This window comes from Kogia breviceps, chromosome 2, assembly GCF_026419965.1.
Source record: "Kogia breviceps isolate mKogBre1 chromosome 2, mKogBre1 haplotype 1, whole genome shotgun sequence".
Classification (NCBI taxonomy): Eukaryota; Metazoa; Chordata; class Mammalia; order Artiodactyla; family Physeteridae; genus Kogia; species Kogia breviceps.
The window spans coordinates 27,422,313-27,449,929 of NC_081311.1; the positions used below are offsets into that span (position 1 = coordinate 27,422,313).

A 27,617-nucleotide genomic window follows, 5' to 3' on the forward strand; every position below is an offset into this window, starting at 1 on the left:
CTCTCACCACTGTGGCCTCTCCCGTTGTGGAGCACAGGCTCCGGACGCGCAGGCTCGGTGGCCATGGCCCACGGGCCCAGCCGCTCCGCGGCACGTGGGACCTTCCCGGACCGGGGCACGAACCCGTGTCCCCTGCATCAACAGGCGGACCCCAAACCACTGTGCCACCAGGGAAGCCCAACAATTGAGTTTTTAATGCAAAGAAATGTTACCATTCTGTGTGTGACAGGTACACAGGTAACATTATTTTCTTAGTTTTCTACACGCTAAAATATTCCATAATTAAGAATTTAAAATTTTATGGTGTTAACCTTTCTCAGGGCTGACTCGAGGATCTGAAGACCTATGATGTCTTGAGGTTTTGTGTCTCAATGTGCCTCATTTCTTTCATAATTTAATCTCATTTCCCCACCCATCCTTCTCCATAGTTCCCAGTATTTAAGGGAAGATTTTCAAGAAAACTGTCAATAAATGAATGTATCTCTATTAAAAATTCCTTTATTTCTCATGGAGGTAAAATATTGTATTAATTTAATATACCAACTTGTCTTATCTAGGGCCAAATCAAAGTAGCAGGGCTACATGAAGAGTCTGCAAATAGATAGGAAAAACCTACTGGGATCCTCTTAATGTTTTATCAAGGTTCTGCTGTTCTCGGCCAGTTTAATTTTCAGCATGATAGCCCATAGCCTGCTGTATCTTAGAGACCTTTTTCTGTCAATTCCAAAGGCCATCAAGTGTCCTCAAGGCCAAGGTGATACATCAGCTACTGTAATAAATAAAGATATATGAAAAAGAACTGGGCCTCAATTTCCATTTGAAAGATTAAATTTCACTGGAAGTTACAAACATAATTTGTGGCACCATCTGCCATGGTGATAGTATTTTTCAATAGTGAGCAATCTAATGGGCCTACATTGTAAATAAATAAAGCTGGAAGAGTAGGCTGATAGCAGAATGGATATGGACTAAGACAGTAGCAGTGACTATGTTGGGTAGGGAAGAAGACAGAATCAAGACATTTGGGAGGATATATTCCTAGGGATAATAGCAAGGAGCCTGGGCTCCTTGTAGATGAAGTAAAAGGAACTGTGATTTTAGAGGCAGTACTACATAGTACCAGACAAGCCTAGGTTCAAGCCCTATGTCTGCAATGTACAAACTATGTAGGTTTGCACAAGCTAGTTACCCTCTTTAAGCCTCAAATTTCTTCACATGCAAAGGGGAATAATACCACATATTTCCCAGGGCTGTTAAAAGAAACAACAGGAGATTATGTATAAAATGCTAAGCACAGGGTCTGGCACATGAATACCTAATAAAGGTAGTTGTTTTCATTTGCTAGTATGTAGAAACCATCAGAGCAATTCGGCCTGTATCAGGACCTGCCCACCAAACTTTGAAAGTGAAGTTTTAACTGAAACTCCATACAAAATTCTCCAGGAAGGGGAATTATGAATTGGAACATTTTAAAATATGTTAATTTGTCTGGCCACCATTAGCTGATGTGATTGGGGATAGAACTGTGAAGAAAAAAAGAAAGTTTAAGATGTGATTAGACTGTAAGATCAGCTCAACAGAGCCAGGCTCAAAGGGTCTGGGTGAAATCAGAGGAAACTACAACTTAGGGAATTTTTGTGTGTACTGAGTTATCTCATTTAAACAAATATATTGAGGACTTCCTATGTGCCAATACTATATTAGGCAATGCAAAGGTCACATAGATGGTAAATACTGATAAGTTGATTCTAAAATATATATGAGAATACAAATGGCCAAGAATAACCAAGGTAATATTGAAGAATAACAACAAAACTAGAGGGCTTACTATCAGAGTTCAAGATATGACAAAGACCTATACATATACAGTCATGTAATTTATGACAAAGAAAACAATGCAGTATAGTGGGAAATACATGTTTTAATAAATGGTGCTAGGTCAACTGAATATCACATTTTTTTAAAAAAGCACTCTCACCTCTACCTAACACCACACACAAAAATCAAATGGAGTGCAGATCTAAACGTTAAAGGTAAAAAACAATAAAAGTTTTAGAAAAAAACAAGAGAATATCTTCATGACACTGGAGTAGGCATAGATTTCTTAAGTAGAACTATGTGAGGCAAAAATTGATAAATTGGACTATATTAAAATTAAGAACCTCTGTTCATCAATAGACATCATTTTAAAAGTGCAAAGGCAAGTCACAGAGTAGGAGAAAATATTTGTAACACATGTATCAAAGGACTTATATCCAGAATTCATAAAGAACTCCTACAAATCATTAGGAAAAATATATAAAACACAATAGAAAAATGGGCAAAAGACTTGAACAGGCACTTCACATCTAAGTGGTCAATCAACATATAAAGAAATGCTCAATTTTAAGTGTTAAGGGAAAGTTAAATTTAAAAACACGTGACAACAATGTGAATATACTTAACACTATTGAACTGTACACTTTAAAAATGGTTAAGATAGTAAATTTTATGTTATATAAATTTTTTTTTACCACAATTAAGAAAAAACACAAAAACCCACAATGGGATACTGCTACATACCACCAGAATGCTTCAATGAAAAAGTCAGACAACAAGTGTTGTGTAGTGAGGAAAAGGAACAATGGAACTCTCATTAACTGCTGGAGAGAGTATAAATTGGTACCACTGTCAGGACAGTCTAATTTCCCTCCTAGTTATATACACAGTAGAATACGTGTATTCATTGTAAATATATACTGAAAAAATTTTGTAGTTATCAAAATCTGAAAGCAACCCAAATGTTCATCTACAGTAAAGTGGATACATAAATTTGGTATATTTACATAATGAAATACTATACATCATTGAGAATAAACAAATTACAGGTATATGCAATAATATGAATTTCAAAAAACTATGTTGAGTGAAATAAGTCAAACAGTACAGAATGTATACTGTATGATTCCATTTACACAAAGTTCAAAACCAGGCAAAACTAACACATGATGTTAGCAGAGAGGATAATGGCTACCCTTGGGAGAGGAATGACAAAGAGGGCAGGAGTGGGTTTCTGGTAAGGTTCTTTTCCTTTCCTTCTTTGTTTAAAAAGAAAAAAAAATCTTGCTGCTGGTTACTCAGATGTGTTGTTCACCTTGTGAAAATTCACTGAGCCAAACTCAGGGTCTCCTGAATACAGTATTAGGAACAGATTATTATATTCATAAAAAGAGAAATAAGGGTGAATAAAGTCCTGTTTGGTTACAGGTACATAGTCCTAACCCTTATTTTCTGATATAAATGAAACAGGGAGTTCTATAAAAAAGATTTAAAATTTTGCCATGGCACAGCCTTAGCCTCTATCTTCACTTACGACCCTTTGGCCACATACAGATAACTGTTCCCATATGCCACTACTCTGAACAAGGTTAGAGCTCCCTCTAGCACTTTTAACTAAGGAAACATCACAGGCCTTTACAGAGCTGACACAGTTTGGTGCTGCCCACAGTTAAATGCAATATGGCGATTTTTATTTTTAATTTGCTTTAATTGTTGCTATGATATGAATAATTAATAGGCTGCCTAAGCCAGTTTTATAAAGTTCACAATACAGAAAGCCAGGAGAGAAATATCCACTTAGAAAGGAGGCTTAAAAATGGTTATAACTGCTATAATATTAGAGAATTCAGAACATTTATTCATGATTTGTGGCAACATTATGTCTCACCAACAAAGAAGCATGCTACCAAGCACTTCCTACTAAAAATTCTTCTGATCTTCATTAGTTTTTCTCTTCATGGCTTCATACCTATATATTGTACCTATAGTACCATACAAGAGCAAAGTAGGTCAGTGTTAGGAGAACCTTGCTCTTCGGTGGAGGAGAAGAGGAAGGTTTGGCTGTAACACTTAACCTAGTTCCATCCATTCTAAAACAAGTATTTATTAGCATTAAATAACCCCTTGGACAATAATGACCTATTCAAATTAGCCTGTATTCTTTGCCCATGCTTGTAAACTCCCTTCTCCACTGACACCTTAACCAATGGAAATTATGTTATCAATGCTTCCACTCAGCAATGTCTGTTTCACATTTGGATATGCCAGAAAGTATAATTTAGTTATAATGTTGTAATCCCACACATTTCAGGCAGCATTTGAGCAGTCTCTAAAAGTTCAATGATTATAATACACACTATCTGGAAATGCAGCCAGAAATAAAAGGGGCTTCGTTTTTCATTGTTGGGTTTCAAATCTTCCCCTCTCTGAAAGAAACACTGCTTTTCAACACTCTTGTTAAAATAGATACAAATATAAAACCAGCTAATTAATTAGTCCCTTGAATCAAGGAGAACGAAAAAGAAGAGAATATAAAGAACCACCTTAAAAAATAAATTCATTTTAGCTAAGACTATTATGTGTTCTTCATTATTCTGCATTCTAAAGAAACATTTTTTGAGCTATTATAAGGAACAAACATTTCCTATCAACCTTTACTTAGCATACAGATCCCTCAAAAAGTGTGTCCACAATTATATGAAACTTGAAACTTTTAACAATTTCCAAGGGACATTTTTACCTTTTTTTTTTTTTTTTTTTTTTTTTTTAGCATTCTAAATGGAGATTAATACAAGTCAGGATGACTTCCTCTCTCATGCTCTGGTTACACACAAGCACCACTCTGCCAAAGACAGTACGTACGGCATGGACATCAGTACTGGATCGTTCCTGCACATACCACAAAGCCATAATCCAAGTTACCAATTAGTTTGGTTTTGCATCATGTCTGCTGGTCACATTAACACGGCCACATTCATTCCAAGGGCAGCTCAAACTAGGGGTGAAGTATTATCTGAAAACAGTTATTCATTAAGCTACTGAGAGCTTCAATCATTTGTGTTTTTCCTGAGACAGGATCCACTACTTGCTTCTCTTTTAATTCACCTAGTATCTGCTGGGAGCCATATATCATGAACTAGAACAAGAATGACAGATCTAAATTAACACAACAGAAAAGCTATTTGATGCTGCCTCTTGGTTTCTCCACTTCACTCTCTTTTGTGGCATCCAAAGGCTTCAGAATCCTGGCATTAATTAAGCAACAGTTTTATTACACACAATCAAAGCCTGAAAAGAAAAGCCTGACAGTAAGAGGAGATTACAAGGTTCAATTAACAGTTTTACTTTTTTGTGGTTGCTAACTGAGGTATTTTTAATTTTTATCATCTCATATAGAATGCTGAAAAGGAAAATACTGTAAGTGTAAGAGAAGAACACAAACCTAAAATGTATTACTGTATCATGATTTTATATAACCAATTTGCATACTTCTGTGTTTTCCAAATCATGGCTATTTGTTAATAAATTGTTAACACTTAATAGGCACCACAGAGAACTTTTTAGATAATCCCCCCACATTTGCTACACTGCCCTAATTTCTACGTACTAAAATTCACAAAACACAATGATTGAAAGCACATGGCCATGGGGTCAGAAAGTCTGGGTTCAAATTCTAGTTCTGCAACATACCTTGGGCAAATTGCTTGACATCTCTGAGTTCTGGTTAATCTACATATAAAATGGGGTTGTATGCTTAATGAGATTGTTGTGGGGATTTAAGTGAGAGTGTATATAAAACCCTTAACCCTTAGTGTCTGGCACACTGTAAACATTAAATAAATAATGGTGGGCTTCCCTGGTGGCGCAGTGGTTGAGAATCCGCCTGCCGATGCAGGGGACACGGGTTCGTGCCCCGGTCCAGGAAGATCCCACATGTCGCGGAGCAGCTGGGCCCGTGAGCCATGGCCGCTGAGCCTGCGTGTCGGGAGCCTGTGCTCCGCAACGGGAGAGGCCACAACAGTGAGAGGCCCGCGTACCACAAAAAAAAAAAAAAAAAAAAAAAAAAAATGGTGCACAAATGCTGTAAAATTTGATGACACAATCTCTGGATTTTAATACTTTAAATAATATATATCAGACTCAACAAATATAATTTGAGAATCTACCTTCTGCAAGTGAAAATCAGTCCTATTCAGACTCTACCATGAAGGCAATTTAGTTTTGCATATAATTTGCCTTTTATAGGTAACTTTTACCACACATTTTCAATTGAGGGAAAACAGGGAGTAAAAAATAGTCTAAATCTCGAAATTTGAAGTTTCAAGAGCACTAAAAAATAGCATTAAGTGGAAACCAACAGCAACCTAAACAGCTGAGTAAAAAATTAGTTATATAAGCAAACTATTATATATAGAATTAGATAAACAACAAGGAACTACTGTATAGCACAGGGAACTGTATTCAACATCTTGTGATAAATCATAATGAAAAGAATATGAAAAAGAATGTATATTTATGTATAACTGAAACACTTTGCTATACAGCAGAAATTAACACAAAATAGTAAATCAACTATACTTCAATAAATTAAAAAAATTAGTTATATAAATCTCTCACTTAGAACCTACTCTTATTGCATGTTCTCATGTTATAATGTTGAGATAGTGGCTCCTACAGTGTCTCAGGCTAGAAGTATACAAGTTTACATTACTCAGTACTCAAACCTTTGAAAAGCATCCCATATCCTTTTATCACTGCAAATGGAATCTACTATAATCTCTAATGTGATGTCTACACCTATTCCTTATCAAAATGTAAAATATAAAAAGTAGTTGTATTTCTTGGACTTATATTCAGAATCCACCTCTTCTCCTTAAGTATTATCTAGAGGGAAAAAAAGAAAACTCCTTCAACTGATAAATTTTAAAGTCAAAAATGACATTATACTAATCCTATACCCTTCCCCACAAAAAACCCCAAACCAAAACAAAACCCCACACATATTAAGATTCAAGGAAACTGATTTTAAGTTTCCTAATTAAACCATCAGGTTTTAAGTACTCCAATTACAAGAATAAGAAAAAATACACAAACTGGAAATGAACCTCACACATAGATGTAAATAAAGCCACTCTTTAGGTTGCCCATTAATCCACAAGTGGCATATTCATCTTATTTACAGTATTATACCCCCTGCCATGATATTCCATTACAGAGTCACGCTACACACTCCATAGTTAACACTGTAGGAACCATCTCTTTTTAAACATGGTTTTCTCTCTGTATTTCCCTTTAGGCTTGCTCCAAAGTTTTTTGTTTTTTTTTAATCTTTATAATCAAATTTCTTATGCTATTAGATATTCCAAGAAAATGTGGCTAAAGTTAAAGAAGTGATGTCTGAGGTATAAAGCATAATTAAATTTATGGTCATTCTTCTAGAAATATTTAAACATTTCTATTTGTCGTGGTCTTAGTGCTCCATGTGAGCAACTGCTTCTTACATGTATTTATATGTCAACTGTAACTATCAAAAACTTCTATTCTTTCCACTAGAGAATATCCAGGGAGATTTTATACACACACACACACACACACACACACACACACACACACACACACACCCCACAGAATAATATTCATGTTTATTTGCTTTTTGTTTTCATTTGCTTTTGATCAACCTGTTTCTTAATTACTCACTCCTGTCCCAATCCTCCTCTTTCCTGTCTGAAACGGGATTCAAGGTCCAACTATTAATTCTGATACCCTCATCATGTCTTTACAATCACCAAACTATCTAAAAGCATGCATACTTACAAAAAATATTTACTAAAGTGTCATCAGACAGAGCCTGGGCTTTGAAGCCCTAAGGGACATTTTTTTGTTTTAACTGATAAAACTAATTACCAAGTTTACCAGGAAAAATAAGTTTCTGGTATAAAAGGACTGACAATATATGCTTACACTGTAAATTCTGACACAGCAATTCAAATGAGATTTGTATTCCAAAACAATTTCTAAAACAATTACTAAGGTAAGGTTACCACCTTGAACGAATTGTACTGGACTCATACTAAGGTGACTCATACTCATAATAAGTCCAATGACATGAGGTCATCTTGAATCCTTTAAAGACCTATGTTTACAAGGTAGGTGATTATTATTGAGTAAGCATTTAAAATTGCATAGAATTATTGACTAGGTAACCCAGAGTATTTAACGCAGTTAGTTAAATTTTCTGGCAACAGTCTTGCCACAGTTCAGGCAGAACAAGATATTTTACAAGCAGTAAGGGGTGGGGGGATAGGGGGAGATGAAGAAATAATATTTGCTACATGTCAAATGTTCTATATAAATCAAATGTTGAAAAGCTATATGTGCTTTGTAGTGTGAGGCCAAGTATAACAGAAGAGATACACAGGGCCTCCAAATACTACTTAAAAATCAACCGTATGCAGTAGAGCAAGGACTCTTAAGTCAGAGAGATGACACAAAACTCTACAGCTTAGAGATGTGAAAAGTTTTAATTTCTCTAAGCTTCAGGTTCCTTATCTGTAAAATAGGGGTAGTATCATCCATCTCATCAGGTTGAAACAGACAACATAGCTAGCACAAAAATGCCTAAACACAGGGGCTTAATAAATATTAACATATTCTCTCTCTCCTCCTCAAACTTTTGAGTAGTACAAAAGTTAAAATAAATAAATATCTTCCATCCCGAAGTTACAAGAGAAAGAAAATGGACCTTTAAAAATTCCTTGTATAGGAATATACCCCAAACTAATAATTGAGGGGGATGAGGAACTTAGAAAAGATTATCACAGCCTCAGAGATAAAACTGGTTCCATACATAAGAACTTTTTATTTTTTTATTTTTTTTTTATTTTTATTTTTTGCGGTACGTGGGCCTCTCGCTGTTGTGGTCTCTCCCATTGCGGAGCACAGGCTCCGGACGCGCAGGCTCAGCGGCCATGGCTCAAGGGCCCAGCCGCTCCGCGGCATGTGGCATGTGGGATCTTCCCGGACCGGGGCACGACCCCGTGTCCCCTGCATGGGCAGGTGGACTCTCAACCACTGCGCCACCAGGGAAGCCCCATAAGAACTTTAAATAAGGGTGTGTTAGGTGAGCTCCAAAGGACTAGACTAATGAAAATTTCTCTAAAGTGAACCCTACTGATGAGATTTTGGATTAGTAGAATTTAAGGTGTCTTGGCAACTCTAGCTCTGTTAGGAAATGAAAAGGGAGTTTCTTGGTCATTCAGCCAGTTAGACATTTCTGTTATTACTACTATAAACAAACAAAAACGATGCCCTCAAAAAAAAGAAACATCTATTTTAACACTCACCTTAAGAAACAAATCTTACTGGAAAAGAGCTCTAACAACAAGAACAAATATTGACAAGATCATTAAGTCAGATGGAATTCCAGAATCATAGGAAAATGGAAAAACACAATTTTATTTCTGTAGAAACTTGGTATAGAGAACTTATTTAAATTCATAGCTCATTTGCCTTACAAGAAGCTGAACTCACAACACAAGAATAAAATTTTACATGTATGAATCCTGAGCTCATGGGTACTGAAAGGTTCAAAAGGAGAGCTCAGGTTTCACAAGCTTTGTAAGCGATCTATTTATACCATATGACTAAGAACATACTTATTTATGGAGAGCTTATGAGCCCAGGCTTATGGAACTGTCACTAAGACAGAAGACAACGAAAAGCCACAAAAATCCATAAAAGCAGTAAGAATAAAAATCTCTTCCAGATTAAGAAATACAGAAAAGTTATCAAGCAAAATTCTAACAAGTGGACTTTAAAATACTAATACGCACAGTAGCACCATTCTCTTATAGAGTGTAGGGGGGGAAGTCCTAGAGACTATTTAGTATTAAGTCACTGATCTTAAAATACTGATACATTTAAGTCTTAATGAATATTTTCAGGAAAAGCTATTAGTCAAAAAACAAAACAAAACAAAAAACAGGTTTCTGACAGAATTGCAAGAGCTACACTAAAGATTTTTAGAGGGGAAAGGAAGGTAGGGAGATAGGTACTAAGAGGAAGTGAAGGGCCTTTGTTCTATGAGTTCTGCAAAGAAGTAGAATATCAGGGACTTATATTCTGCAAATACAGTATCTTAGGACTGCAATAAAGAATTTCCGTTAGTTATATATATTATCTTAAAAGTCTTATTAACTATGATGAGAAAAGATTAGCTTACACCTAACCTGAATATTTCATACTATACTTTAGACTCTTTCCTGTTAATTCTATACTCAGATGGGTACCCGATAAACTGGCTTTTACATATTAATACTTTAAATAAATGCCTAAGACAACTGACTATTAATATTAAGAAAACAAATTTATTTTATTTTATTTATTTATTTATTTATTTTGGTGGTATGCGGGCCTCTCACTGCTGTGGCCTCTCCCTTTGCAGAGCACAGGCTCCGGACGCGCAGGCTCAGCGGCCATGGCTCACGGGCCCAGCCGCTCCACGGCATGTGGGATCTTCCCGGACCGAGGCACGAACCTGTGTCCCCTGCATCCGCAGGCGGATTCTCAACCACTGCGCCACCAGGGAAGCCCAACATTTATTTTATATGTCTTTGGAAGATATCTGGATTCATCTACATAGCCTATATTACTTGCTTTTACAGTAAGCCACTAAACTTAAGATATAAACTCTAAAATACTGCAAATCCTGGTGGCCTCATATACTTTCCCATAGTCAAAGCCTGTCAAAGGTGGCCAAGAAAACAGGCACTGATTTGGTAGAGAAAATTTGGCTCATTAATGTCTTCCACAGCCTAATACTATATTTTCCAATATTTCAGGGATGATTAACATGGTTACAATTTTAGTATAACTGAGCCTAAGTGGATGAACCAGCCTTTAGTCTCAGTTACTGCATAGATATTCCCCCCTCTTCCTCCTATAAACACCATTCATTGATAGTCAATTCTCAATTATATAAACTGTAATAACACAGTCCCCTACACAGAGAAGTCAAGGCATAGGGGAAAAAAAACCAAATAGTGAATTTCCTAATAAACAGAATCAGGAAAGGAACATAATTTAAATATGCCATAGCTTACTGCCTGCATTAGGGTCCTCTTTTAAATAATTCAAAGTGACAGAAGTCCTCCAAACCAGAAAACTCGCATGCTACTTGCAAGGAAAACTCTATATTGGAGGGGTGGGGTGGTAGGAGGCTGAGAAAGCAGACCTTTTAAAATTGTAATTTCTCTGGTTACCTGATTTTTAAAAAATCAAAGGTTAAAACCCAGAGTGCAATGCCAAAGAAACTGTAAAGTTCTAAATGACCCCTGATAGAATTACCGTCTACAGATCATTAATACATCAACCATATTTGTGACAATACTTTGGAAAGTAGGTAGTATTTCTTTCTTTCAACTGAAGTAAAATTGGCATATAACACTATATTAGTTTCAAGTGTATAGGCAGTATTTCTTAAAGTCTGTAAACCAGCTCTAGAGTGGAAACACAATGCCTGTATACAGCAACAAAAGTATGATGTAAAACCCAAAGATTTTTCTTTTTCATTCTCTTTTAAGGAACTGTGCCTGGCATTGTGCAGCTGTGGTGTTGCCTTCATCACTCCCAACATTTCCAGTCTTGCTAATTAAAAGGTTGATCACAGAACAATGCTCTTCTCATTAATTTCAGTGTTCCGATTGGGCAGGATCCCTGCTTACCCCACCTGATCTTTTCACACTGCTGAAGTTAATGTGACAGGAGCCGGAAGATGGATTACCTGCTACCATATTGCCCATCACCTCCAATCAGGAGCTATCTGTGTAAACTGATTGTTCTAATTTGCTCTCATTATTTTTACAATATCAGGAGAAAATAACGCACACAGCTCACTGTCAAAGCCATGAAAATCAGCCATTAGTTAAACCCAGACACTGAGTGGCTTTATTAGAGGCACTGCAGTTTATTGATGTAGCTCCAGTCAAACAAGGCAGCATTTGCTTCAGTAGAAGGAAATGTTTATACTGCAAGTAAATATTTATTGTAATAATACCCACAGCAACATGGTATTTTGAAGAATCCTGTCCTTATTTTATAAGCTTGGTTTTGACACAGATTAACAACAATGAACAGTTGGGTTGGCATAAGAAAGTAGATAACATTTAATACACACACAGTAGCATGAAAATCTGTCTGTTAACTTGAATATGTGAGCACTCTTCACCTCCTATACCCTGTATAATAAGAAACTCTATTCTGTGACTACAAATGCTAATCAATCAATAAATAGTGGAGGTTCTACTTTGCACAACACAACAACAAATATTTTTCTAAAACAGCAATTTTATGACTTAGGAATCAAAATGATCTCTGTAATGATTATATAAGTATAGGTTTAAATAATAAAAACTGTATTCTTATACAGTGTAAGTGATCAACAAGAAAGATTATTAATCCTAGTATCACAGAAATTCACAATATATTTCAGAATTGGAAAATAAGAAGCATAATAAAGCCAGATAAGCAAACAACAATCTGGGTTTTAAACCCTTCAGTAAGAGATGGTTTCTTAAAGCAGAAGACAGAATTCTACACAAAGGTTTGATAGTCAATGAGATAATATCTTTAAAAGATTTGTCCTGGGCACAAAGAGAATATATTTTCCTGTTGTAAAGAAAATGCTAAACTCTAGAAGAAAATATATGTTAATGTGGCATTTCTAGGCTTGCCTAGCTGAGAACATTTTGTAAACATGTTAGCTAAATGCTGCCTGAATAGCATTTTGGGGGGCCTGGAGAAGGAGGGTATAAATAATGGAAACTGATGCCTTTTAAATAAAGGAATTTAATCCACACATTCTACCCCCATTCCCCTTTTTAGTATTAGAAGGAAACATGGCTTCCTCCTGTTTTCTTTGTATACTAAGATTCCTAGGTAATGTGAAGGCAAGAGTATGCCCTTCTTGCGGCTCCCCCTTTAACAGCCACGTTTCTTTTTCTAAGAAACGTGTGCCACGCTTTTCTCCTTAAAATTCCTGCACTAAAGACTGCACCATACTGCACTCCGCAAAACGTGCTGATGGCGCCAATTACAAGCCCCCAGCCTAACGCTCCAGCCCCCACCATTCGGGCAGATTTATGCGGACTCTTGCCGACGTTATTACAAGTCAGAGTTTATTGGGAAATTGTTACATTATGCGGAGTGTCTAACAAATTGCTTATGCTGCTATAATTGGATTACAACAGCCGCTTGCTCCCACCGGTAAGATTAGGCAAGTAGGACTCCTGCCGATCTCTGAGCGTTAGCAGTAATTTTATTTGCCTTGCCTCTCTCTTTCCTAACAACATGCCTCTCTCCCTGCCAGCTGTCTGCTGAAAAGGCACAGGCTTGTTCCTTGGCCCTAACAATGCAATTACAGCCCCGCAGATCGCACTGTTTGTGCATTAAGTACAGAGCCAAAACGAGGCGAATTGATCGTTTGACTTTTGGAGAAGCCATGTGATCTCTTGGTGCGGGTGATCCGACATGTATCAGCAGGCAATACTGCAGTCAGTTCTTGATGAAAAACTTTCTTCCTTCATCCCACTCTCTCCCAACCTTTCCTTTTTCACTGAGGGAGACAATGACTGGGCTCATCTCATGCTAATCTAGATCAACCCACAAAGACAAACTCAATCTTATTAGCTCCCTGGCTAGATAGAAATGTGAATAGGTTCTAGCATCTTGAAGCTCCTCAGTCAGATATATCTGTGGTTCCCAACAGTTGAACCACTGCTGCTATCTAAAAAAAGGCTCATAAAGAGTTCACTGAAGGGAAAAAGTTTACAGAAACACTGTAGTTCAAAAGAACTACAGAAAATTTTAGCTTTTGGCAAATAAAACTGCCTTGGAAAGGCTTTGTTATAGGCTCTGTTTATTCAAGGAGCCATCAAGAAATCAGCACTGAACCTGTGTCCTGCCTTTCTCCACAGATCTGCTCTGCTGGAAGATGTTGGCGGCCAATGTGCAGAATCAATGCCTCTGACTTCAGACTTAAAAAACAGTCAGTCTGATCCCCATTCAGGGCAAAAGTTTAACATATTTTGTTAACAGCTTTCAGTTTCTTGTTTCTTTTTCTTGTATGTTTAACAATGAGCGCAGGTAGCAAGGAGACTGTACAAGTATTTACTGTGAATCTAGACTATAATTCATGAAGATTCTCACTGGGGTCCTAACTTTTTTTTCAATTAACTTTGCTGAAATGGTTAAAAATGACTTTGAATTTTACCAATTTTAATACACACCAGGATTGCTGTTTACACTTTCCCCTCCAGTGGCATATGCTACTTAGGGTTCCTGAAGCTGATTACACAACAAATGTGCTGTCAATCTGCTGATCCATTTTGGTGTCCCATGTTTGTATTCTTAAATATCATGCACATCTAGAAGGTTATGTATTCTCATATCCTTAATCTGACAAACACACAAACTGTTGTCTATAATGAGGATTCTTATTATATTATTACTTCAAAGTGAGCTTGGAAAAGTCACTGTACTAGTATTTCTCAAAACCTCTCTGTAACCCCCATTAACATTCATTAAATTCATATAAATATTTAAAGACGGAAGAAAAAACATTACTTCTGAACTTAATTCCTGCCTCTTTAATACAGCAATAAGCCTAATGTATAAAACATTATACTTCAGTTTTTCCAACCACATCAGCCTCAATGATATGGTTAAATCTTAATATATTCTCCACAAAGTTACTCTTTAGACCCAACAGAGAAGCTTGTGTGCAGAATGGACCGTCTGACGTGCTACTTGTGGAAGAGTATATTAAAGAAATCTGTTAACCTGTAGTTTATTTTTAACATCTTTATTGGAGTATAACTGTTTTACAATAGTGTGTTAGTTTCTCCTTTACAACAAAGTGAATCAGTTATACATATACATACGTTCCCATATCTCTTCCCTCTTGCATCACCCTCCCTCCCACTGTCCCTATCCCACCCCTCTAGGTGGTCACAAAGCACCAAGCTGATCTCCCTGTGCTATGTAGCAGCTTGCAACTAGCTATCTAATTTACATTTGGTAGTGTATATGTCCCTGCCACTCTCTCACTTCATCACATCTGACCCTTCCCCCTCCCCATATCCTCAAGTCCATGATCTAGTAGGTCTGTATTTTATTCCCATCCTATCACTAATCTCTTCATGACATTTTTTTTTCTTAGGTTCCATATATATGTGTTAGCATACGGTATTTGTTTTTCTCCTTCTGACTTACTTCACTCTGTATGACAGACTCCAGGTCTATCCACCTCATTACAAGTAACTCAGTTTCATTACTTTTTATGGCTGAGTAATATTCCATTGTATATATATGCCACATCTTCTTTATCCATTCATCTGTTGATGGACACTTAGGTTGCTTCCATGTCCTGGCTATCGTAAATAGAGGTGCAATGAACATTTTGGTACATGACTCTTTTTGAATTATGGTTTTCTCAGGGTATATGCCCAGTAGTGGGATTGCAGGGTCATATGGTAGTTCTATTTGTAGTTTTTTAAGGAACCTCCATACTGTTCTCCATAGTGGCTGTATCAATTTACATTCCCACCAGCAGTGCAAGAGGGTTCCCTTTTCTCTACACCCTCTCCAGCATTTATTGTTTCTAAAGTTTTTGATGATGGCCAATCTGATGGGTGTGAGATGATATCTCATTGTAGTTTTGATTTGCATTTCTCTAATGATTAATGATGTTGAGCATTCTTTCATGTGTTTGTTGGCAATCTGTATATCTTCTTTGGAGAAATGTCTATTTAGTTCTTCTGCCCATTTTTGGATTGGGTTGTTTGTTTATTTGTTATTGAGCTGCATGAGTTGCTTGTAAATTTTGGATAGCAATCCTTTGTCAGTTGCTTCATTTGCAAATATTTTCTCCCATTCTGAGGGTTGTCTTTTGGTCTTGTTTATGGTATCCTTTGCTGTGCAAAAGCTTTTAAGTTTCATTAGGTCCCATTTGTTTATTTTTGTTTTTATTTCCATTTCTCTAGGAGATGGGTCAAAAAGGATCTTGCTGTGATTTATATCATAGTGTTCTGTTTTCCTCTAAGAGTTTGATAGTGTCTGGCCTTACATTTAGGTCTTTAACCCATTTTGAGTTTATTTTTGTGTGTGGTGTTAGGGAGTGTTCTAATTTCATACTTTTACATGTAGCTGTCCAGTTTTCCTAGCACCACTTATTGAAGAGGCTGTCTTTTCTCCACTGTATATCCTTCCCTCCTTTATCAAAGATAAGGTGACCATATGTGTGTGGGTTTATCTCTGGGCTTTCTATCCTGTTCCATTGATCTATATTTCTGTTTTTGTGCCAGTACCATACTGTCTTGATTACTGTAGTCTTGTAGTATAGTCTGAAGTCAGGGAGCCTGATTCCTCCAGTTCCATTTTTCATTCTCAAGATTGCTTTGGCTATTTGGAGTCTTTTGTGTTTCCATAAAAATTGTGAAATTTTTTGTTCTAGTTCTGTAAAAAATGCCAGTGGTAATTTGATAGGGATTGCATTGAATATGTAGATTGCTTTGGGTAGTAGAATCATTTTCACAATGTTGATTCTTCCAATCCAAGAACATGGTATATTTCTCCACCTATATGTATCATCTTTAATTTCTTTCATCAGTGTCTTATAGTTTTATGCATACAAGTCTTTTGTCTCCTTAGGTAGGTTTATTCCTAGATATTTTATTCTTTTTGTTGCAATGGTAAATGGGAGTGTTTTCTTAATTTCACTCTCAGATTTTTCATCATTAGTGTATAAGAATGCCAGAGATTTCTGTGCATTAATTTTGTATCCTGCTGCTTTACCAAATTCATTGATTAGCTCTAGTAGTTTTCTGGTAGCATCCTTAGGATTCTCTATGTATAGTATCATGTCATCTGCAAACAGTGACAGCTTTACTTCTTCTTTTCCTATTTGGATTCCTTTTATTAACCTGTAGTTTAAAACTCAAAAGAAACTCTGAACAGCTGAAATGCCTTATAAATAGCACAGACCCAGAGGAAGTGCAAACGTCTGCATTGTGAATTGTAGATCTTAATTACCGACAATGGCTGGTACAGCAAGTAGCACAGGAAAAAAGTGAAACAGTTGCACTGTTCATGGTTGGCAATAATTCTTCAGGAAAATATTTACTATCAATCAGTTATGAGAAAAGGGACTCTGTGCTCGTAAAACAGCACGTTGCTTCTCATACCAGAACCATTTTTGCTTCAGCATAATCTGAATTTAAACAGCTTGTTTCCTGTGGATATAATTTTGGAAATAAATAAAACAAGTCTTCTATCAAAATCTGGAGTGAGTGGAAAGGAACATCACATTTTTCTGTCTCAGTTGCAAAAAGATTATTAGTCTAAAGTAAAAAAACAATAACAACAAACAACAACAACTACAATACAGAACACATCTACAAAGGACTATGGAAGGGGTTTATTTTCTAAATATAAAGAGGCAGAACTTCTCTGACCTAGGCAGGAATCCAGGCAGATGTGTTCAAAAACAACTCAGTTTTAACTGTATGTGTATGTGTATGTGTGTGTATAGGGGTAAATTAGGGAAAAGCCTGAAAACAAAAATTTTCAATAATACTTAAAGTCAATAAAAATATAACAAAAATTAATGCTCTTTATTTTTCTAGTAAGCTTTCTTTACAAATTAAAAAACATAATGAAGGTTGACAATTAGGTACAACATGATTATTGATTTTAAAGATTAAGTTGGAGGTCAATAATGACTGTCCATTTAAAGCTACAATAAACACAGAGCTTATCATGTTCCAAACACAAACCTCATGAACTACAGGGTTATAATTAGTAAGGAGGAAGGCTTTGGAAGAAATAAAAAACATCTCAATGCCTCCAAATATTACTTGGATTAAGTTATACTATAAAATGACCCTTCCTCCATTTTTATTTTAAAATGTTTTCTTAAGACTCATTCTTCAAGTCAGAGATTCAGAAGATTATTAACCGAGGGTGGCTGTAGTTTGCCTTACAACTTTGTCTTCTTGTATTCTAAAGAGGACTAAGGATCTCTTTTCATACACCTATTATAAAACATTTATTTTAAGATCTCTCTGGCAAAGAAGTCACATACAATATATTATAGGGGTTCAAACATAAGAGGATTGCTGTTTTTAAAGGGACTAACTGGTATTAATGTCTTATATAAACAGTATTCAATAATAAGGTCTTAGACTTTAATTACCAACTCCACCCAAACCAAAGTCACATCTATTAGAATTAGTTGTTTTGAACAACTAATTGGACCAAACTAGAGGACCAAAATGGTTGATATCATCATATTATAGCTGCTCTCCATGTAGCTGGACATTCAAGGCCACTTTGGAGCACAATCTGAATCAACAACACATATTTGTACCAAGTTAAAAACCAATGCAGCCATATCAAGTATAGCAGGTAAAACTATCCAGTTAAGGGCTAAAGGTGAAGAGCATGAAATAGGGACAAGCTTACAGACCTACAAAAATAATGGCAAGTCATTACTTTTCAAAAGGCAAGCAATAAATGAGGCCAGTAGAAGCAGCACAGAATCATGAGATACACATAACATATGTAAATTTAAAAGGGAAAATTCTTCCTATTCCCATGTTATTGGCACTTCACTGGAGACTGTTGCAAGAAAGAGAATTTTCAGCTACATGTTTTTATTTGCCATTGACTAACTGATTATTTGGCTCAAATCTGAAGCAATGAACCAGAAGATGAAGATGGGCCAATAAAAGGAATCAGAAAGTTAGGTGGGTTCCTAAACTAGGAAATGATAGAAATCATTATTAAATTAAGGTGTTTAAGGAGATGCTGAAAGGATATAGGTGGCAGAATAATGATAAAATAAGCAAGAATGGGATGAGAGGATCACCATTTGAGAGCAATGGAAACAGCAGCAATGAGCAAATTTATTTCCTCACTCAAGAGCATAGAAGAAATTATGCCATTGTGCCAGATGCCACAAGATTTCTAACCATGCACTGCTAAAGTAGAAGGCGGGATAGGAAAAAAAAACAACCATCATACAGATAGATATACACCAACATAGCTATGTAGCTTAGAGATCCTGGCTTACAAAGTATTGAGAAAACAAAAGGAACAGATGCTCACTTGGCCAGCTCTCAGTGTAACTCATTAAAATCGTCTCCCTGTCCTTGGATCACTGCTCACGCTAAGATTTTACCTTGTTTAGCCAGAAGTCACCCACTTGTGATGAAACTGAGAACAGCATGGCCAAAAAGGAAAAAGATTATTTTCAAAGGCCCAAATTATTGGTCTCCTCAAAGTACAAATACTAGATAAAAAATACGGTCAATCAGCACTTGGCTAGTTGTGACTATATGACTGAAAATTAAATACACATTAATTTATAATATTCATATTTTGCAGTAAATTATTAAGACATTCTAATTTAAGAACTGAACTGATTAACTCTACCTTTTTTCACTATAACTTTTAATAAATTCCAACACTTCTTATATGGACCATTTCCAATGGTTCTATTTTGTATGATATATTTTCAGTTGATAAAGTGTGTCCTTTATCAACTGAAACTACTTCATGCTTTAAGAAATAAAACAAAATAAAAAATATTGCTGTTCCTTGATTTTTGTAGCAAAAATGGAGACACATGATACCAGGCCTGGCTCTAATAATAACAGTAACAGAGACCCTGAGTGTATAACACAATAGATTAAACTAGTTAAAGTTGGGAATGTTGTAAAAGTGACAAATCCCTGAATAGTTATAAAAGGCAGTAATTTTGCAGATATGCAGAGTAGAAGTCTAGAAACAGAGCCCGTACTGTAATTTTACTTACTCCTGGAATAATTTAAATGGCTGAAATTTAAATTTCGGTCAAAGTTCCTGAGTAATTAGAGATGGAAAACTTGAGGCATAGTTGATACAATTATTAGATTGTAATATCTCTAATACATAAGATTATTTTTGTATTTAGGCTATAGATATGGCACACATTTATACATAAAAAACAAGAAGCTCCATATGCGTGATTAAACATACTTGTCCAGTCAGATCAAGATCACCAAAAGCGGTATTTTTATCAATAGCTGCTCAATAAATAATAATAGTGATATAATAATTGGATTTTCTATAGCATATTTCACAATCCTACAATGGTATACTCTATACTTATTACATTTTAAAACCATCAACAAACTTATGAGAATAACTGTATATTTTTTTATACAAATATTTTTTTTTTGGCTGTGCCACACGAGATCTTTAGTTCCCCGACCAGGGATCGAACTCGTATCCCCTGCAGTGGAAGCAAGGAGTCTTAACCACTGGACAGCCAGGGAAGTCCCACACAAATCTTATCTGTAATAATCCATAACTACTGTCAAGCAACAAATGTGAATTACACTAAAGTGTGACCAGAACACATAATCAAAAACTTCTCCTGCAACTGAAGAGAAAGAAACTCCAACTTGCAATCTGCTTTGGATAAAATGATGCCTCCTACATTCTTTTTAAAAATAGGGACTTCCCTGGTGGTCCAGCCGTTAAGACTCTGTGCTTCCAATGCAGGGGCCCTGGTTTCAATCCCTGGTTAGGGGACTAGATCCTGCATGCCCAACTAAAGATAAAAAGCTTGTATGCCGCAACTAAAGATCCCACGTGCCGCAACTGAAAGATCCCACACGCCACAACTAAGACCCAGCGCAGCCAAATAAATAAAAATAAAATAAATAAATATTTAAAAATCCTATAATAGTCTTTAATAGCAATACTGAGTAAAGATGTCTATAGATAAACCATTATTATGATGTGGTATAATATATATTGATGCGTAATATTACTTACTTTGGCCACACAATTTTCAGTCTTCATAGCAGTGCTTGCTAGACATACTGTCTCTTGATTTAAGCAGAGTCTGGCACAGCTGTTGTAGGTCTGTAAAGAGAATTTTTTGGAAATAGGTTTAAATACTGAAATACTGTCGTGTAGTTTTCAAATTCTGCCTTATTTCTCAAAATCAACACACAAATAGATCCTATGTGTAAATACCAGATTTATGGGAGCTGCGGGACGAGGTAGACAGGGGGCGGTAAAGAAAGTGAGAGCCCAAAAGTGCCACTGATGTGCTCATGAACAAGTATGTGAGCAGCAGTGACTTTACTGTATATACGAAAGGTAGGGGTGTCAGTTATTCAAAAATGGGCAAAGGACTTGAACAGAGATTATCCAAGAAGATATGCAAATGGCTAAAAAGCACATGAAAAGATTCTCAACATGACTAATCATGAGAGGAATGCAAATCAAAACTACCATAAGATACCACCTTACACCCATTAGGATGGTTACTATTAACAAAACCAAACCAAACCAGAAAACAAGTGTTGGTGAAAATGTGGAGAAATTTGAACCCTTACATTCCCCTGTTAGTGGGAATGTAAAATGGTACAGCCACTGTGGAAAACAGTATAGTGGCGGTTCCTCAAAAAAATTAAAAATAGAATTACCATATGATCCAGCAATTCCAATTCTGAGTATATACCCCAAAGAACTGAAAACAGAGTCTTGATGAGATACTTGTACATCCATGTTCATAGCAGCATTATCCACAATAGCTAAAATGTGGAAGCAACCCAAGTGTCCACTGACAGATGAATGGGTAAGCAAAATGTGGTATATACATACAGTAGAATGGTATTCAGCCTTAAAAAGGAAAGAAGTTCTGACATTTACTGCAACATGGATGAAACGTAAGGACGGTATGCTATGTGAAATAACCCAGTCACAAAAAGACACTGTATGATTCCACTTAGATAGTCAAAACAGAAAATAGAATGGTGGCTGCCAGGGGCTGGGAGAAGCGGGGAATAGGGAGTTACTGTTTAATGAGTACAGAGTTTCAGTTTTACAAGACGTTAAGAGTTATGTGGATAGGACTTCCCTGGTGGCGCAGTGGTTAAGAATCTGCCTGCCAATGTAGGGGACATGGGTTCGAGCCCTGTTCCAGGAAGATCCCACATGCCACGGAGCAACTAAGCCAGTGCGCCACAACTACTGAGCCTGTGCTCTAGAGCCCGTGAGCCACAACTACTGAAGCCCATGTGCCTAGAGCCTATGCTTGGCAACAAGAGAAGCCACTGCAATGAGAAACCCATGCACCACAACAAAGAGTAGCCCCGGCTCACCGCAACTAGAGAAAAGCCTGCGCACAGCGACAAAGACCCAATGCAGCCAAAAATAAAATTTAAAAAAAATTTTTAAAAAGAGTTATGTGGATGAATAGTGGTGACTATTACAAAACAATGTGAATGTATTTAATATCACGAACTGTATGTTTAAGAATAGTTAAGATGGTAAATGTTATGTTACATGTATTTTACCACAGTTCAAAAAAAACACTGGTTATACTTTATTGTAATCAAACTTGCCAATATATTAATTAAAATGTTTCCTTTTAGTCTTAAGTTTTTACTGATAGTACATGTCACGGCTCTCAAACAATGGTGCATGTCAGAATCATCTGGGCTTGTTAAAACACAGATCACTGGGTCCCATCACCAGAGCTTCTGAGAATATGCATTTTTAACAAGTCCCCAGCTGATGTTAATGCTGCTGGTCTAAGAACACTCTTTGAGAACTACTGTTATAAATATGTGTGTTGAAATTAAAGAGAAAACTCTTAAGACGTGGGCGATCTCTTATAACCAATAATAAGAAAGAATCAAGTTTTTAAAATTCTAGATTTACAGAATAGTTGCAAAAATAGATATGAGTTCCTGTATACCCTTCCCCAGCTTTCCTTTATGTTTTTAAATATATTTATTTATTATTTTTGTCTGCATCGGGTCTTAGCTGTGGCACACGGGATCTTTCGTTGCGGTGCACAGGCTCCTCTCTAGCTGTGGTGCATGGGCTTCTCTCTAGTTGTGGCACACGGGGGCTCTCTAGTTGCAGCACGTGGGCTCTCTAGTTGCAGTGCGTGGGCTTGCTCAATAGTTGCAGTGCGTGGACTTGCTCAATAGTTGCAGCGCGTGGGCTTAGTTGCCCTGCAGCATGTGGGATCTTAGTTCCCCCACCAGGGATCGAACCCGCGTCCCTTGCATTGGAAGCTGGACTCTTAACCACTGGACCACCAGGGAAATCCCCCAGCTTCCCTTTATGTTGATGTTTTACACAACCACAGAACATTTATCAAAACTAAGGAATTAACCTTGGTACAATATAAAGTTAAGAACTTATTTGAGTTTCACCAGTTTTTCCACTAACATCCTTTTTCTGTTCAGGATCTAATCCAAGATCCCACATTGCATTTAGTTGCTGTGTATCCTTAGTTTCCTCTAACCTGTGATAATTCCTCAGTCTTTGCTTGTCTTTCATGATTCTGACACTTCTGAAGAGTACTGATTAATCTACAGAATGTCCCTTTGTTTGGGTTTGTCTCATGTTTTCTCATGATCAGATTGAGGTTACACATTATTGGGAAGGATACAACAGAGGTGATATGCCCTTCTCAATGCATCAAGTCAAGAGGTATGTTGCTGAGTGTTTCTGGTGATATTAACCTTGACCACTTGCCTATGGTTGTGTCTGCCAAGATTCTCTATTATAAGCTTATTATTTTTCCTTTAGAAATTACTAAATATATTGTGGGAAATACTTGAAGACTATGCAAATATTTTGCTCCTGCTTCAACTTTTGCCTGCTAATTGTAGCATACTGGTGGATTTTGCCTGTTGTAATTTTTACTGTGGTGTTCTAATGGTGACTTTTAAATTTCTCTTTCCATCTACATCTATTAATTGGAATTCTTCTTAAGGAAGCGCTATAGTTCTTCCCCTGTTTGTTTACTTATTCATTTATGTATTTATTTATATTAGCAATGGATGCATAGATATTTTAAATAATTCATTTTTGGTCAATTATCATTCTTTGGAAAAGAGTAAACAGACAAGAATAAAATTTAAGAAAATAGGGAAAAATAACAAATTTGGTTTTCCATTTAAACAAGTTAAACTTTAAAAAATTTATCCATTTGTTTTATTCTTATATTGTTTAAGTTGAAATTATTTCAAACACATATTTTAAAAGAATAAACGATCACTTGACATTAGTGTACAGGCACTATTGGGACATGTACTAATACATTCTGGACTCAGGTTCAGTACTTCTTTTGCAACTGCTAATACCACAAACACTGTTCATGTACAGAAAACACAATTTTAAAAGATTTATTTATTTTTAGCTGTGTTGGGTCTTAGTTGTGGCATACAGGATCTTCGTTGAGGCATGTGGGATCTTTCATTGTGGCACATGGGCTCTTCACTGCGGCGTGTGGGCTTCTCTCTAGTTGTGGTGTGTGGGTTTTATTTCTTCTCTAGCTGTGGCATGCAGGCTCCAGGACAAGTGGGCTCTGTATTTGTGGCACACGGGTTCCAGAGTGCGTGGGCTCTGTAGTTTGCAGCACATGGGCTCTAGCTGAGGCGCACGAGCTCAGTAGTGGTGACGTGCGGGCTTAGTTGCCCTGTGGCATGTGGGATCTTAGTTCCTGGACCAGGGATCAAACCTGCATCCCCTGCACTGGAAGGCAGATTCTCTACCACAGGACCACCAGGGAAGTCCCGACAACACAATTTTTTTTTTTTAACATCTTTACTGGAGTATAATTGCTTTACAATGGTGTGTTAGTTTCTGTTTTATAATGAAGTGAATCAGCCATACATATACATATACATATATCCCCATATCTCCTCCCTCTTGTGTCTCCCTCCCACCCTCCCTATCCCACTCCTCTAGGTGGTCACAAAGCACCAAACTGATCTCCCTGTGCTATGCAGCTGCTTCCCACTAGCTATCTATTTTACATTTGGTAGTATATATAAGTCCATGCCACTCTCTCACTTCATTCCAGCTTACCCTTCCCCCTCTCCATGTCCTCAAGTCCATTCTCTATGTCTGCATCTTGTTCCTGTCCTGACCCCAGGTTCTTCAGAACCTTTTTTTTTTTAGATTCCATATATATGTGTTAGCATACAGTATTTGTTTTTCTCTTTCTGACTTATTTCACTCTGTATGACAGACCCTAGGTCCATCCACCTCATTACAAATAACTCAATTTCATTTCTTTTTAATGGCTGAGTAATATTCCACTGTATATATGTGCCACATTTTCTTTATCCATTCATCTGTCAATGGACACTTAGGTTGCTTCCATGTCCTGGCTATTGTAAATAGTGCTGCAATGAACATCAGGGTGCATGCCTCTTTTTAAATTATGGAGTTCTCAGGGTATATGCCCAGTACTGGGATTGCTGGGTCATATGGCAGTTCTATTTTTAGTTTTTTAAGGAACCTCCATACTGTTCTCCATAGTGGCCATATCAATTTACATTCCCACCAACAGTGCAAGAGGGTTCCCTTTTCTCCACACCCTCTCCAGAATTTATTGTTTGTAGATTTTTTGATGATGGCCACTCTGACTGGTGTGAGGTGATACCTCATTGTAGTTTTGATTTGCATTTCTCTAATGATTAGTGATGTTGAGCATCCTTTCATGTGTTTTGTTGGCAATCTGCATACCTTCTTTGGAGAAATGTCTGTTTAGGTCTTCTGCCCATTTTTGAATTGGGTTGTTTGGTTTTTTTTGATATTGAGCTGCATGTAAATTTTGGAGATTAATCTTTTGTCAGTTGCTTCATCTGCAAATATTTTCTTCCATTCTGAGGGTTGTCTTTTCGTCTTGTTTATGGTTTCCTTTGCTGTGCAAAAGCTTTTAAGTTTCATTAGGTCCCATTTGTTTATATTTGTTTTTATTTCCATTTCTCTAGGAGGTGGGTCAAAAAGGATCTTGCTGTGATTTATGTCATCTGACAACACAATTTTTAAAAAATGAAACTGAATGTGTTTTTAAGACATTTATCAAGCAATTGATATATACTAAATAAAATAAAACTTTAAGTCAAAGAGTTCTGGTTCCAATAATGGCAGAGATGTTTGTATTAGAATTAACTCCTTCTCAGGTAACAATTATAAACCATGGAAAAAATATTTAAAATAACAAAGGCACTAGAGGTTGACCAAAAGTAGGCAGAAATTGGGGGGAGATATGGACTGACTTTGAAAAAGGAGAATCACACTGGGTAAGATCCATGTTTACATGCTTTTTCCCTGAGGGTACTCAAGAGGCTATTTGGTGCAGGGTGACTAAAATTCAGTTAGAAAGCCACAGCCTATCAGCTTGAGATGTCAGAAGATGGAGTTCAGGGCAGCCATAGTGGCTAGAAATTGAGAAGAAAAATAGAAAATAGAAAGAGACAGGGTAGGGAGGAAGCATCAAAACATGCATATAGGGCTTCCCTGGTGGCGCAGTGGTTGAGAGTCCGCCTGCCGATGCAGGGGACGCGGGTTCGTGCCCTGGTCCGGGAGGATCCCGCGTGCCGCGGAGCGGCTGGGCCCGTGGGCCGTGGCCGCTGGGCCTGCGCGTCCGGAGCCTGTGTTCTGCAGCGGGAGAGGCCACAACAGTGAGAGGCCCGTTTACCGCAAAAAAAAAAAAAAAAAAAAAAAAAAAAAAAAAAAAAAAAAAAAAACATGCATATAAATTTCCTCAAATCCATGGCTAACCCTCAAACTACTTACATAAATGGGAGACTCCAAATATTCCAATGGTAAGTAAAAGAAGACTGAAAGATCTGAACAGAGACTCCAGCTGCTGCCCATGAGGGGAGACAAGGTTTTGAATTTGATTCCTACTGAATTAGAGGGTCTTAATAAGCATCTCAAACTTTCCATTGAAAACTTAGAAAGACCCTGCATTTAGACTAAAGAGTAAGTCTTCAGAACTAAGGGATGTGCCTCAGGACTAAGGTCAAAACCAAAACACACCTGCCCTAAGAAACATAAACCAAGACTGTATGAAGTCACAGTGGTCAGCCAGTAAGATAATCAGAGGAAGATAAAAGAAACCAGAGTCTCCACAATGTATTGTTTATAATGTCCATTATACAATCAAAAACACTAGACATGAGAAGAAGAAAATAAATGGGACCCATAGTAAAGAGAAAAAGAAATCAATAGAAGATGACCCCGAGATGATCTAGTTATGGGAATCAGTACATAAAGGCTCTACAGAAGCTATAACAAATATGTTCAACAACTTAAAGAAAGATACAATCACAATGAGTAAACGGATGGAAATTTTCACCCTTAAAAAACTAAAATGAACCACACAAATTCTAAAAATTAAAAATTTACTGGATGGACTTAGAAGCAGGTTGGAGATGGCAGAAGAAAAGGCCAATGAACTTCAGAGACAGATTCAACTGAAATAATCTGAAGAACAGAAAGAGTAAAAGAAAAAAAGAACAGAGTCTCAGCCACCTGTGGGACAATTTTCAATGCTCTAACATTGTGTAACTGGAGACCCAGAAGAGAGGCAAGAATGGGGCACAAAAAGTTATAAAAATAGTGACCAAATATTTCTAAAATTTGGTGAAAACCATTGGCTTACTGATCTAAGATAAGCAAACCCCAGAAGATTAATACAAAAAAACCCAAAGTCAGAAAACAAGACCTAGGCCCAACACAGTCAAAACTGCTGAAAACCAATAACAAAGACAAAACTTTAAATGCAGCCAAAGAAAAAAGGGATGCTGCATACATGGAAGTAACAATATAAATAATGGCAGATTTTTCACCATAAACAATGAAGGTTAGAAGACAAGGGAACACTATTTTTTTTTTTTTTTTGGCTGTACCTCATGGCTTGCGGGCAG

The 27,617-nt window shown here is 36.8% G+C and overlaps 1 protein-coding gene across 9 annotated transcripts in view; it reads right to left on the reverse strand.

Annotated features, from left to right (window-relative positions):
- BTRC (beta-transducin repeat containing E3 ubiquitin protein ligase) overlaps window positions 1-27,617 on the reverse strand; it is a 189,842-nt gene that overhangs the window by 52,392 nt on the left and 109,833 nt on the right. For all 9 annotated transcript variants that reach the window (XM_059054098.2, XM_067024845.1, XM_059054101.2 and 6 more), the window contains one exon: window positions 20,698-20,787. In XM_059054098.2, coding sequence (XP_058910081.1) covers window positions 20,698-20,787 — 90 coding nt within the window. The remainder of the gene's footprint in view (window positions 1-20,697; window positions 20,788-27,617) is intronic.